Genomic DNA, 15,430 nt, shown 5'->3' on the forward strand with positions numbered 1-15,430 from the left:
TACTTAGATTCTTAATATGTTTAAAATATATTTATTATACGAAATTACTATTAAAACATGTTAATATGGTACGGAAGGAGTAGTAAATTTAAGACTCTAGTTTTAAAGAATATTTTTTTTAATTTTGATTTAGTGATTGAACTAAATTTTAAGTGAGAAAAAAATGAAGCACAAACTAAAAAAATGATAGAAGTGTGAATTTTATAATAATTTAGAAAACCCCAAGAAGGTTTCATGTTGTAAAAGTCGGTATTACTATTTCTTACCGAAAAAGGAAAAATAATTCAACTTTGAGCTTGTTCTGAAAAAAGTCAATGATGAAAATATTTGAAACAGCATATTCCAACATAAAACCAAGCATGAATTTTATTATGAATAAGACGAAATGTTTGGATGAAGAATCAAATAATAGAGTTGCGAAAATGGATAATCCGGCTTGATCTACTACAGGTTGATCACTAGGTGAGTCAATTCAATCCGCCTCATTTATTAGCGAGCCAAAAAAATTCTAACCCGACCCGGACCACTACAGATTGGTGGATTAAACGGCTTGGTTCACGAGTTTACTTAATTAAAAAAATACATTTTTTTTTTCTGTAACTAAATTCTAATTATAATTCTAATTAAAATCTAAATAAACTTTAATATAATTCAAATACAAACAAAAAAAAACTATAAATCATCTATGTGTTGGCTAAAAAAATAACATGACCCAAATGCAAAATCAACTTAACAAAAAACACTTTTGTGACCCTTTATTTGCGGGTTGATTCATCAACCCGACTCATCACAGGTTCAACTCAAGTGAAGTGGTGAGCTGGGTTCTTGATAAGCCGGGTCAAAAATTAATCCGTATTGAAATTTGTAAAAGAATTTCAACTCAATCCAACCTGAATCTGAGATGAGTCGGATTGGCTCGCATGTTCCAAACCAACAGTTCTATCAAATAATTATGAATGACGAAAAGAACAAAGTGATATAAAGACTACTGAACAATTTTATTTAGCATAATGATATCAATATAATGATTTGAATTGGTGATACATTTAAGAATTACCTACCAATTAATAAGAAAATACAAACATGTCTTGATTAAAGAAATAAGTTGTGGCATGATTATTGCTAAATAATGATACTTAATAAGGTTAATTTGGTAAAAAATGAGATATTGAGAGACAATTCCATTTATAAATATATTTTTTCATAAATACATCACTAGTAGCAAATAAGTTTGATTAAATAAAATCAACATAAATAAACAAAATTCATTACTCGTGTTTTTTCTCACTCAGATTTTTTTCATATATAATATAAAAGCTCGTTCCAGCCAAGTGCGCGTGCATAGTTACGGGGAAAGTTACTCTTTTTCTTAATTTTGCAATATACTTCAATAATTACGCATCTTTTAAATAAGGTTGCTTCAAATTTTCTTAAAAAAATTAATCAAATTACTTCCAAAATAAGAAAAAAAAAATGTATGGCGTTAAATAATATAACTCATACCAATTTGACATATCGACAAAGATTGAGTTTATAATGCAGCCAAAATAGATTTGCAAATTATGATGACACTTGGCATTATTATATACACTCATCAACTTTTTAACTTTTAAGTAAAAGTTTTCAGTTGTTGTCAAAGATAAAAAAATAAAAATAAAAGTGGGAGTGATAGATACTGCAAATCACACAGTAATATTATAACAAACACCTTTTTAAATATCAATTAGCGTTTAAAATTAAAAAAAAAAAACGTGAATTAGAGATTAAAGTAGAATTTTGACCTCAAACATTATACAACAACTACGTATATTTTTTATTACAGAAAATTCTCTGGTGTTTAATTTAATGCATTCTGAATGAGAGCAATACCATTTGCTAGAGTTGTTTTGTGAATTTGTTCTGTGAAAATATATGCTATAATGTGGAGTATTAATTGAATATGCATGTGCATGGTCATGGTGTATCACTTTGATTATTGAATATATAATATGTGTTGAATTTAAACACATTGTGTAGTTAGTGAATGTGACATGTTCTAAGTTAGTATAAGGTGTGTTATTGTCAGAGTTATATAGTTTGATTTAATGTGGGTACACATTAAAGTACACAGTTTGTACACAGTTTGTACAAAAGTATAGATACAGAAAAGAAGAGGAAGCATCCTTGTTACAGGGTATGTCAATTTTTTTATTCAATTCAAAAATTCAAAAATGGCATTTAGTCAAATGGACACAAAAAACCCAGCTGCATTTAATGATGCTAACAACAACAACAAGTAGTAGCAGTAGTTGCTAATTAAGGGTCTCAATCAATCATTTTTTATTTTATTTTATTATTATTATTTTCTGAATAATTAATTAATCATGCATGCACAATTCAACATTTGAATTTTTCTCATATAATAATAGTGATTATGGTGGATTTAGTATTGCTTAAGAATAGTCAACCACTTAATCAAAATGAGTTACAGGATTAGTTGCTGACTAGACCGTGGTTTAAGAATAAACCACTTGCATAAAAAACAAAGCGCGTTATTAATAAACCTAAAATGCGAGTGTGCATAGATTCTCCCTCGTATTGCTTCAAAGCCACGTCTATGCCACCAATTCAGTAACACTTATGTGAGTGTGTCATAAAATCATAACCATCATCACCTTCGGATCTGTCACTGTGACTGTGACTTTCCTTTTTTTTTATTTTTTTATTTTTTTTTCTCATACACTCTCCTCAATTTGCCGCAAGTTTCGCATTATTAATTAAAATTTGGGTATCGTATTATAATATTTATTTTTTGTATTTGCATTTTTTAAATATTTGTCCATTGACTATCATTATTTTAATCACCCCATTACTCAATGTCTGAAACAATATTTAAAACAGTCAAGAACAACTAACCTATACAGAATGGATATTTAATTTCATTTTTTATTCACTGATGATGGTAAATTTTTGTTGATTTTGTAATATTTTATGAGGTGTTTAGATCTTCATATTTTGTCTTAATTATAAAACATAATGAATAAATTTACTCTTGAATACAATTTAATTAAAAATATAATTTACATTTTATTACTTGTTAATAACTTCAAATAAATTTAAATCTACTTTAACAGAATTATAAACCCTAAACATCATAAAGCTGAAGAATGTTCTATTTAATGAGAAATTTCGTCTATAATTCTTTTAATATACGTGTAAACTTATCTAACTAACAAATAGTTTCAATTCTATAAATAAAATGTGTCTTCTATGAAGTAAATTAGAGAAAATTTCACAATATATATAATATCAGTTGTATAAGTATACATAATAAATTGTGTGATATTATTCAAAAGGATATATAGTTAATTAGTTGTGTAATATAATTTTTTTAAAATTTAATATATTGAAAAACTTTTATAGTAGTATTGGGCAAGTTGGATGGTAGGATATTTATATCACCTACTCATAATTTTATTTTATTTTTTTGTGTGGATAACTATGTATATCTGGACCAATGCTCATTTACTGAGTTTTTAATTTTTATTTTTTACAAATATTTCATTGAATTTTAATTGGTTTGTCATCCCTAATTAAAAAAGACTAAACAAATTAAGACTTTGTGCATGATGGATGGACCACTAAGGTGTGGTACTATCAAGTAAAGAGTGAAAGGGAGAGAATAAGACAATTGTGAATAAAATCAAATTCACAATTCATATTATTATAATGTATTGATTTTGATTGGTGCTGAGCCCAGCAGATATTGGGCTTGGGCGTCTACCATTCGGTCTGTTCTTATTTGCACCCCCTCGTTGCTGTTCAAACCCACAATGCAAGAATTCCTATGATAGTAACAGAAACGCATGGAATTGTTGGCATTGAAAGTCAAGAACAATGAAGCAAATTATTAGTAAGAGGAATTTTATTATTTACTAGGATAGTGATTGTTTAAATTACTATTTTAGCATAAATGACTCGAAATGATAAATAAAATTAACTAGAAAGTAAAATAAACCATAGAATTCAAGAAATAACAACCAAATAGGCAGTGAAATGATAATAATTAGACAAAATAGTGAATAAAATTACCCTTATAATTTTACTAAGTTTCCTAAAAGTCATAATAAGCATTATTATGAAGTTTAACATAGTGGTTATGCTTGTTGGGTCATTTCTTTTTGCACCCTCAAAGTTTTCAAGTACACCTGATAGTGGTTAAAATATCAAATTGTCCCCTTGTCAATGCCGCTGCGACCATACTTTTGTCCTTGCCGCTACACTTGTTTATGTGTTGTGTTATAAATTGACGTTTGTTTTAAAGAAAGAAAAAAAAACTTGTAATATGCAAGAAATTTTCAGATATCATTCAGAGAAAAAAGTGTCAAATTGAACGATCTGAAAGTAAAAAATGACAAAATTTAGAAGGTTTTTTTCATGCAAATAATTTTTTAATTACACATTTAAAAAAGAAGTTTAGATTACATCATCTGAAAATTAAAAATGACTTGCAAATTGTAAAATAAAATAAAAAATGTGCCAAAAATTATTTTTGGGTTATGTAATTTAGAAGTCCTTTTTTAGGCTAAATGCAAATTTGTATATTTATGAAGGTGTAGAAAGAAAGTATGGGAGTGGAAAAAGAAATTCCCTTGCTTTTAATCTAATTGCCCTTCATTTCGATCCAAGTGATATGAAGCCCATTAAAGTTGATAAAAAAAATGGGTTAACCATGGTGGTTTAGATGGTTTGGTTTATCGTTTATGTGATTAACAGCAGTTTAAGTTAAAGTTAATAATTATACGGTACACTATATGCTTAATGGGAGTGAATTAATGGCAATTAATGTTAATATTGTGGTCTAGTGATAATTAAAACCCTAAGGTAGCGGGACTTATAATAGGTTAGGTTATCACTTTAATTTGATTGATTAGGGTAACTTTTTTTTTCTCACAAGAATCGTTTTAAGTTAACAATAAATTCATAATTTACATTTGATAATCTTTTTTACTTAATATTAATAAGGATTCTCATATTTTAACTTACTTTATTTTTTGACTCATTTTTAACCCATCATCTTAATCATTATTAGATCATCACACCACGTCACTATAAAAATAAAAAATATAATCTAATAGAAATGAGTAAAAAAAAATAGATTAAAATATTATTTTCTTAATAATAAATATGAGATGTTATGGTTAATATATATGGAAAAAGTAAATTTTTTTTTTTTTTTACCTGCGTGAATGAGTGAATGTCTTGTCGAATCCAAAATGAAAGAGAAGCAGAGTAGTTGAGATTCGTTCTGAGACAGAGTTTCGTTTTCACGTTGATGTTCAACTCAATAGAGAGGGATGAAATTAAGAGTTGACCTTTCATTGCCATAATAAGAGACTCAAATTGGAAGATGCAAATCTGACTCTCTCTTTCTCTGTGATTTGTTCTTTCCATTGATGGCGTGTGAGGAAGTGCTTCATTCGAGGCCTCTGTTCCTCACGATCTACACCGTTGTCATCATTGGCATCGTTTTTTCCTCACTCTACGTCTTCTCCGCTATTCGCTACCCCTCCACCAACCCCTCTTCTTGGTCGCTTTCAAGTACCCTTCACTTAACTCTATGCTTTTTTTCACACTCTTATTTATACTCATTTTCTCGTAAAATTCACACCTTTTTTCTTACTTCTTTGAATGTGACATACCCTTTGGTCAGTTTTAAATCTGTTGTTAATCTTCCTTAGTTGGAGATATATAATGTTTGAGTAATTGACATTGCTTCCACTTTTGCGTCCTTTAATGCACTGTAATGTGTTAGGGGGGCCTTTTGTATGTGACACTTGAAATACATTGAGCTTCTTTTTGTGTTTTCCTTTTTGACCCTTTATTTATTTCATATGTGGGTGTGATTCAAATTCAAACCTTGAACTGTGCATGTTTTTCAGATGCGGATGTTCGTCTTGCAGAACAAACGCTCAACGGTTCTCGGTTGCCAACCGGATATGCTGTGCCTTCGGTTCCTCCGGAGGCACGAAATGTGAGGACAAGACCTATTTTGGATGTTCCTCCACGCAATAAAGAGATGCCACCTTTTCAGGCTTTCAGATTGACCAAAGAATTGATTCAGAAAAGGGTGAAAGATAACATTATAATAGTGACCTTTGGTAACTATGCCTTCATGGACTTTATTCTGACCTGGGTTCAACAGTTGAATGATCTGGAAGTTTCTAATTATCTTGTGGGTGAGTGTTTCAATTTAAGGCTTCTAACTTTCACTATCATGAGTTTTGGTATCGCCCTTGATAGAGATGCATATCCAGTATTGTGTACTGTTGACCAGAGTTTGTAAAAGGGGTTTGAAATTTACCTTTTAGGTGCAATGGACAACAAGTTGTTGGAGGCGCTTTATTGGAAAGGGATACCAGTTTTTGACATGGGTAGCCATATGAGTACAGAAGATGTTGGCTGGGGGTCTCCAACATTTCATAAAATGGGGAGAGAAAAAGTTATTCTGATCAACTTGATCCTGCCTCTCGGTTACGAGCTGTTGATGTGTGACACTGACATGGTTTGGTTGAAGGTGCTTTTCTCTATTTCTCAATACATGTTCAGTTTTAACATTTAAGGGTGTGATTCATATGCTAGCTGTGCTTATTATGAATCATCCAAATTTTAGTAGTAGCTGCAAAATGTGTACGATTACAGCATTTCATCTTCTTATTTATTTATTTATTTTATCAATGTATTATTAGTTTCTTTTCCAGCTTGTTAATTCTCTTTTCCTATCCGGTGTCCTTTCTTTATTTTGTTTACACTTCTTTGTGTGCAATTATTGTGGGACTTCTTATCTGTTATGTTCAATATACATAATCATCTTTTAAGGAAATCGCCTACCACATTATGTAATTGTTCTTAGATATATTTTATTCTTAAAACTTATATGCAATTATGTGATCATGGAGCAGAACCCACTTCCATATCTCGCCCGTTATCCTGGAGCAGATGTTTTAACATCCAGTGATCAAGTTGTTCCAACAGTGGTTGATGATAGTCTGGAAATTTGGCAAGAAGGTGAATATTTTTGTAAAATATAAGGAGCAGAACTTACTGCTTTGATTTTTACTGTTCCCATATTGGTGTTTGGTAGTAGTTCTTCACTTCCGACAATTTTGAGTTATATTGAACTTTACTGCAAGTCAAAATCAAATGACATATACGGTTTGAAAATGTTTCTTATATGAATGATGGAGAACCTTTTATACAAATTCCATTTCTGGCATTATTTTTGTGTTTCTTATCAGTTGTTTGCTATGGCTTAAGATTAGAAGCCAGCAAAAAATACTATCCAACATGCAAACTTGGTCTAAGACTCTGAAACTTTTATTATATTATGTGTCTTGTCTCTATTTAGGAACAAAAGATAATCTTATTGAAGTTAGTGCACATTCTTTGGCATATCAAATTAAAAATACCACACATTGAAGTTATTTTCTACCTGATTTTTGCTTTGAATCTAAATGCTCTTTTTCACTTATTTAACCTCTTGGTACCTAATTCTATTTCATTTATTATCACACTTTATTAGCTTTAATGGAACAGATATGATTGTATCTATCACCTTGTGTAGTTGGTGCTGCCTACAACATAGGAATTTTCCATTGGAGACCTACCGAGTCTGCAATAAAATTAGCAAAGGAATGGAAAGAACTGCTCCTAGCTGATGACAAGATATGGGATCAGAATGGTTTCAATGATCTTGTTCACAGGCAGTTAGGACCGTCAGTTGATGAGGACAGTGGACTTGTTTATGCTTATGATGGAACTCTAAAGCTAGGAATTTTGCCTTCAAGCATCTTTTGTAGTGGACATACATATTTTGTCCAGGTAGGATCTAATTTCATTTTCAAGTTCCTTCTTTTTGAATTATATATGTTATATACTTTATGTCTTAGTGAACCTTAGGGAAACAAACTATGTCAGTTGTTCCTAAGAATGTACTTGCATTCATTATTGTAGGCTATGTATCAGCAACTCAGATTGGAGCCATATGCAGTGCACACAACATTTCAATATGCAGGCACTGAAGGAAAACGCCACCGACTTCGAGAAGCCATGCTTTTCCGTGACCCACCAGAATACTATAATCCTTCTGGTAATTAGTTATTTCTCCCTCAATTTTGGTTAGCATATATTTGCTTTGTATTCTTGCTGAAAACCCATAATTGGTACTTAATGTTTCAATGCATTATTTTCATTATTTGCATGTGGTTGATATATTGACTCCCCCATGAGGAACCTTTGCAGGGGGGTTCTTGTCATTCAAGCCATCTATTCCAAAAAGCTTGTTGCTAAGTGGGAACCATACCATCGAATCGCATTTTACACTTGTTAATTACCAAGTATGCATGTATCGACCTGATCCTTTTCACTTCTGCATTTTTAATGGAAATTGTGATGTTGCATCTCCTCATTTAAGTTGTACATGAACTTGTCCAGATAAAACAGATCAGAACAGCACTTGCTATTGCTTCGCTTTTGAACAGAACACTGGTGAGAACTATTTTCTGGTATCATAAAATGCTTATGTTATTACACTTTGAATTGAAAATGTCTCATATCATCACTCTCAAGCACTGTTAAGTAACTTACAAGTTCTGCAAGTTATCAACCATTAGCAATTACATGAAAGTTGCAGTGAACTTGTACTTTTTTGGCACAATATTTACTCATTAAGCTTGTTTGGCATTTTTGACATGCAGATAGTTCACAATTTAATAAAAATCCTTAATGTTAGTGCTAAACTATAGAAGGAAAGAGAATGACATTGAGCTGAAAGTGTGTTTTTGAGACAACAACTGGTACTTTGTTTATATTAAGCAGTCCTATCATCCAACATAAAAAGATTGTAATAACTTTTTTATGGCATAACATGTTGCCATGGTTGATAAATGTGGTCAACACTTATTCCTAGAGCATTTGATACAGCTGGTATGGGGTTTCTTAATGATTATGATTAATGATTTCTCTTTTGCGGTGTATTTTCACTTCAGAAATTATATAATTTGATCTTAACTGGGTTCTTTATGTGTATGTGTTTAGGTTGTGCCTCCATTATGGTGCAGGGTTGATAGGCTATGGTTTCCCCATCCTGGTGTTTTGGAGGGGTCTATGACTAGACAACCTTTTCTCTGTCCACTGGATCATGTATTTGAGGTATCTCCAGTTTGATCAAGTGGCTCATAAATTATTTCCCAGTTTGATGAATAACACAGCCTTAGAAATTTTGTTGATAACTGCATAGGGTTTGTTTGTACAAACTTCCACATAAGAATTTCTGGAAGAGAAAAGTAAGAAGAAAAAATAGAATGAGTTTCTTCATAACTTAAAATTAGCTTATGAATGTTAAAAAATAAAAATTTTGAAAAACTAAATGAGTGTGCTTCTACAATTAGCTTGTTATAGAGGAGCTAATTTCATTTTTTTTCTAGAAGTTTTTATAGAAAAGTTTGCCCAATCAAATTGAATGTGAATCTTTTGAATTTCAATTTGTGGGATGACAAGAGAAGAATAACTTCATATATATGTAAATAAAAGGTTTTTGTTACAATTGTAGGCCTTAAATTACTGACGAAAGAAATATTAGACAAACATGGGAAAATCTAAGAGTCCATGATAGAAGTTACGACAAAATGTATTTTGATGGTATTATTTGTATCTTACCACTTCTGGTCCATAATCTACATGATTATTTATTTTTTAAGAAAGCTTGTATAATTATTTTAGGCATTCGACTCAGATTAAACATGGTGTCCCTTCGATGCATAAAACTAACAGGGAAATTCTATGCTTTATTTCATTAATTATTTTTTGTATGGTTTAAATTTTTTTGGCATTCACTGATTCAGATCTCCATGTTTTCTTGAATTAGATGTAGTCTTTAAGTGGGATACAGAGAGAAGAACTCTGCAGATTAATACTAAAGAATATTTTTTAATTATAAGATTTAATGTAACCTCTTGCCTCTCTTCTGTGTACATAATCAAACATTTTTTCTCATTGTCGTGTGCTCTGCTGTGGAAATGTACTCTGTTGCAGGTAAATGTCATGTTGAAACAACTTCCAGAGGAAGAGTTTGGCCCCGGAATAGATATTAGAGAGTACTCGTTACTTGACAACCCCTCCCTCCCCTCAGAGGTGAATTACATGTCATTTTCATGTGAAATTGTGATTTTTCCTTTCTTCCTTGTATCTTACTCGGGAAACTTATGCTGGGTTTCTTGAATTCAGGTGAAGAAGTCATGGCTTGATGTTCAGCTCTGTAAGGAAGGAGCCCAAGATTGTTTTGCATCAAATAATGCCACTGTTGGGGGAATACTCAAATTTCCAAGGCATAGCAATGAAGAAACGGTACTTAAAAATTTGATCCATTTAAGAGTTGTTTTATGTATTTCCAAGTCAACCCTATAAACAAAGTACATATTTGTGTGCCAGATCTTTTTTCGTTATACCGAGTATATTATTAACTTGCATCAAGGATAAGCAGCTGATTCGGAATGCTCACTTAGAGTATGGTGTGAGAAATCTTAGTTATGTCTGCAGTATGAAAATCAAATCTGAATCTCAAAAGAAGTAATTTTTGGTGTCCAACTTGTAATTATGCTGGAATCTTTACCAATCACCCAAACATAAAATTCAATTTTCTTCCTTCCAAAGTAATTCCTCCAAAATATCTTCACGTGAAGACTTTCTACACCAACTACTCAAATATGTAAGATCACTGGTTTCTTCTGTAGGCAGCTTTCTACCCTTTTTTTTCCTGGAATATGAAGAACACTGTTCTAAGAATTGCATGATGGGAGGGTCCTTTCATGTAGGTAGTGGCCACCCTTACCACAGCCTCATGCCATCAAAATTGAGCCCTTCGGTTTATCAAATAATTCGTAATTCCTTTTTTTTTTTTCATTTTCTGGTCAGATAAATATATTTTTGGCTGAGAGATGGATGAGGTGTTGACAAAAATACAAATTGGCTTTGCACAATTTTCAGGTTACATATAAAAAACTCTGATCCTGGTTGTTTTTACTTGAATTTGCAGTACATGAAAGTATTTTCCTCGTTCAAGGATGTAAAAGTCATCCAGTTCTCTTCAATGCAAGACGCTTTCACAGGTTTCAGCGACAAGGCAAGCACTACTTCACTCATTTATTTTGAAGTTTCACTTTTCTACTAATGGAAAAAAAAAAAAAATTGCGAAGACATTCATGTTTATCATGTCCTGAGCCATGCATATTTTTATCAGAAAAGGGAGGACAAATTTAGAAACCGTGTTAAACGGTATGTGGGTATATGGTGCTGCGTGCTTGATCACACTCCTGGCCACATTTATTACGATATGTACTGGGATGAGAAACCTGAATGGAAGCCTCTCCCTCCTCAAACTTCTGCAGATGATCATCCACCATGGTGAGGTCAACTTCAGGTTAATGTTTGTTTCAACACTAAGGACAGGAGATACAAAGAAGAGATTTCATTAAAAGGTGATTTGGTTTCCAACTCATTGCCAAGATCAAGATTACTCACAGAAGTTCGGAATCTGTGTCCACATTGATGATGCTAGTTGTTAGAGAGATGAGAAAATGTCGTTCTTGTGTAACAATGGGAAGAGCATGTAATTATTAAAACAGGAACAACTGATTGCACCATCCCTTTTCAAATTTTGGTCACTGTTTAGCATTATCTGTTCTGTTGGGAGTAAAATTCCTAGACTTCCTAATTGAAAAAATATTTTACTGAAGACAAAGTCAGTTAAAAGCTCAAGTATTTGATGCAAAAGATACTGATGAACCATTATTAATTAAACCAGTTTCGCCTCTAGTGTCACGTGACTAGACCAAGACAACTAAATCTTTAATACAAAAAATAGAGTGTAACGGAAAAACACTGCTACAGTATGTTCTATGAATAGAAGAGTTACGACGTAGGGGCTATTTATTGTTATGCTCTCAAATTCACGTTCTTCTGCGCAAGACGAGATTTTTTATACCTGTAATCAATAATGAAGTTAAGATGAGAATCTGGGTAGTATACCAATTGACGTTGAAGTATATAACAAAATGGGCTAATGGAAAATTAGCGTTGCTTGGATCTGGAATATCGCAATCATTCCTTTCAATTTCTTCGCAGAACCACCAAACTGGGAACTTCAGCATTGTTAAGAGACGACACAGGGTCCCCGTATTGATTCAGCTGTCATTAAGCTGTTTGAGGAAATGCAACAGAGAGCTCTACGTGCGAAAGATATTCATTTTCAGCTTGTTGATTATATCAAATTGTCCCTCAGAAAACCCAAAATTGTGACTGCTACTGTTGCCCATTGTGCAGCATTAAAGTTAGGTGCTCTGGCTCACCTCCCAAACTCAACATCTCTACTCACTGTCTATTCTAAGGCTGGAGATTTTGTCTCTTCAAAGGGTTTGTTTGATGAGATTCCCAATAGAGATGTGATTGCTTGGAATGCTATTGTTGCAGCATCTCTTGAAAATAAATACTATAGAACAGCAATGGACTTCTTAGAGAAAATGATCAAGGGCAAAACTGGGTTTGATTCTACTACTCTATTGCTTATGGTGTCAGCTTCTTCACTCATAAAAAACTTTGACCAAGGACGGGTAATTCATTGTGTGAGTATAAAATCTGGGATGCTAACGGATCTCAGTTTAGGTAATGCTCTTATTGACATGTATGCTAAGTGTGGTGATCTAAGCTCTTCCGAGGGTGTATCCCAAGAGATGGAAAGTAAAGATATTATTTCGTGGAATTCAATGATGACAGGCAGTATTTACAATGGGGATCCAGTGAAAGCATTGTATTACTTCAAAAGGGTGAGTTTTTCTGAAGAAACAGCAGACAGTGTCAGTCTATCTTGTGCCATTTCAGCATCTTCAAGTTTGGGAGAGCTGGCTCTTGGCCAGTCCATTCACGGGCTGGGAATCAAGCTAGGCTACAAGGACAGCACGCACGTTTCAGTTGCCAACTCTCTCATTTCATTATATTCACAATGTGAGGACATCAAAGCTGCTGAAACAGTGTTCAGAGAAATAACACTCAAAGATACTGTTTCCTGGAATGCAATGATGGAAGGGTTTGCTTCAAATGGAAAAATTAATGAAGTATTTGATCTTCTGGTTGAAATGCAAATAGTAGGGTCTTTCCCACCTGATATGGTGACATTGACTACTATACTTCCACTTTGTGCGGAACTGATGCTCTACAGAGAAGGAAGAACTATCCATGGATTTGCAATTAGAAGACAAATGATGGTATCTCATCATGTTATGTTACTAAACAGCCTGATAGACATGTATTCAAAGTGCAACCTGGTGGAGAAAGCTGAGCTCTTGTTCAATTCTACCACAGAGAAGGACCCCGTAACATGGAATATAATGATATCTTGCTATTCCCATAACAGGTATTCGGATGAAGCTAAAAAATTGTTCAGAGAGATGCTACGTTGGGGCCTAAATGGTAGTTCATCTACTGTTTTTGCTATTCTTTCTTCTTGTGACTCCTTTAACAGTCTCCATTTCGGAAAATCAGTTCACTGCTGGCAGTTAAAATCTGGATTTTTGAACCACATTCTTTTAGTAAATTCTCTCATGCACATGTATATCAATTGTGAATATTTAGCTGCCAGTTTTTCAATTTTGCATGAGAATTCTGCTTTAGCAGATATAGCCTCATGGAACACACTAATTGTGGGTTGTGTGCGATGCAACCATTTCAGAGAGGCTCTAGATATTTTCAAGTTGATGAGACAGGAACCTCCTTTCAACTATGACTCCATAACCCTTGTAAATATCTTGTCTGCCTGTGCAAACCTGGAACTATCCAGCCTAGGAAAGTCTCTGCATGGCCTTGCACTTAAGACTCCATTGGGATCAGATACTCGGGTTCAGAACTCATTAATTACTATGTATGACAGATGCAGAGACATCAACAGTGCCAAAGTAGTCTTCAAATTCTGTTCCATTCCCAATCTTTGCTCATGGAATTGCATAATCTCAGCTTTATCTCATAATGGAGAAAGTAGAGAAGCATTGGGACTATTTCGCCATCTTCAGTTTGAACCAAACGTGATCACCATTGTTAGTCTTCTCTCTGCTTGCACTCAAATCGGCGTCCTAAGACATGGAAAACAGGCCCATGGCCATGTGTTCAGGACTGGCATCGGAGATAATTCTTTCATATCAGCAGCTCTTATAGATTTCTACAGCAACTGTGGAAGATTGGACACTGCCCTACACGTATTCAGACATGCAAAGGAGAAGTCGGAATCAGCTTGGAATTCAATGATTTCTGCATATGGATATCATGGAAACGGTGAGAAAGCAGTCAAACTCTTCAATGAGATGTGCGAGTCAGGAGAAAGGGTGAGCAAAAGCACTTTTGTTAGCCTTTTATCTGCATGCAGGCATTCAGGGCTTGTGAACCAAGGCATTTGGTACTATGAGTGTATGTTGGAGAAATATGGAGTACAAGCTGGGACTGAGCATCAAGTATATGTGGTTGACATGCTTGGGAGATCAGGTAGATTGAATGAGGCTTATAAGTTTGCTAAGGGGTGTGACAGTTCAGGTGTTTGGGGAACTCTCCTAAGTGCATGCAACTATCATGGAGAACTCAAGTTGGGAAAAATAGTTGCTCAACATCTCTTTCAACTGGAACCTCACAATGTTGGATATTACATATCATTGTCAAACATGTATGTAGCTGCAGGAAGCTGGAAAGATGCTACCGACTTGAGACAATTAATCCAGGATTTAGGTTTAAGAAAAACCCCAGGTTATAGTCTTATTGATTTTGATTTCTGATAAAAATTTTAAAAAGATAGTTATTTCACTTCGAGGTCACACCTTGGTATAAATAGCAATATTTACATATGGACACTGTTACTTTCGCACCAAATAAATCTTTACATCCACTTTTCATTCTCTATTTTACGCTTTAATCTTTCTTTCTCTTTAAGAATACAACAAAAAAATAGCTTTTTTTTAATGAACATTGATGTTAAAACTATTAAACTATTAATGATCAAAACCTTGGTAGTCGATGATTTAATTAATTGATAACCGATAAGTTACTTTTAGTTAATAAATTGATTTTTAGTTGATAAAATTTCTAAACTAATAAATTTAATTAATTAATTAAAAATATTTTGCAAATTGGTTAACAAATTTTAATAAATGCTATACAACATAAAATAAAATATAAAATGATTAAATAAACTTTCTTGTATAAATGAAATTTGTATGTTTTAAAATAAAAATATATTATTATATAATTATAATTTAATATATTTTTGTAAATAAATAAATTCTTACAAAACTTTTTAATATTTGTATAAATAATTAAATTGTATAGTTTTTTTTTATTTGAACATATCATATTATTTAAA

General features: G+C 32.8%; 2 protein-coding genes across 2 annotated transcripts; both read left to right on the forward strand.

The window, feature by feature from the left end:
• Positions 1–5,254: 5,254 nt before the first annotated feature.
• LOC114173877 (arabinosyltransferase XEG113-like) lies at positions 5,255–11,787 on the forward strand. The gene is made up of 13 exons (XM_028058536.1): positions 5,255–5,580; positions 5,922–6,218; positions 6,351–6,556; positions 6,942–7,047; positions 7,604–7,860; positions 7,993–8,128; positions 8,281–8,375; positions 8,473–8,526; positions 9,076–9,189; positions 10,072–10,170; positions 10,264–10,383; positions 11,072–11,158; positions 11,276–11,787. The coding sequence occupies exons 1-13, from the start codon at positions 5,436–5,438 to the stop codon at positions 11,441–11,443; spliced, it is 1,884 nt and encodes a 627-aa protein (XP_027914337.1). The 5' UTR covers positions 5,255–5,435; the 3' UTR covers positions 11,444–11,787.
• A 79-nt stretch (positions 11,788–11,866) lies between these two features.
• LOC114173876 (pentatricopeptide repeat-containing protein At4g19220, mitochondrial) lies at positions 11,867–14,887 on the forward strand. The gene is given in 2 exon segments (XM_028058535.1): positions 11,867–12,210; positions 12,213–14,887. Coding segments are annotated over 2 exon segments (2,802 nt in total). The 5' UTR covers positions 11,867–12,042; the 3' UTR covers positions 14,847–14,887.
• The last annotated feature ends 543 nt before the right edge of the window (positions 14,888–15,430 follow it).

Source organism: Vigna unguiculata, chromosome 2 (genome assembly GCF_004118075.2).
Source record: "Vigna unguiculata cultivar IT97K-499-35 chromosome 2, ASM411807v1, whole genome shotgun sequence".
Lineage (NCBI taxonomy): Eukaryota > Viridiplantae > Streptophyta > Magnoliopsida > Fabales > Fabaceae > Vigna > Vigna unguiculata.

What these genes read in the sequence shown, in the direction of transcription:
- LOC114173877 (XM_028058536.1), top strand. Translation starts at nt 5,436, where the DNA reads ATGGCGTGTGAGGAAGTGCTTCATTCGAGGCCTCTGTTCCTCACGATC. An exon ending in CTGACATGGTTTGGTTGAAG is followed by an intron (nt 6,557 to 6,941) that starts GTGCTTTTCTCT and finishes ATCATGGAGCAG; the next exon opens with AACCCACTTCCATATCTCGC. An exon ending in AGAATACTATAATCCTTCTG is followed by an intron (nt 8,129 to 8,280) that starts GTAATTAGTTAT and finishes GAACCTTTGCAG; the next exon opens with GGGGGTTCTTGTCATTCAAG.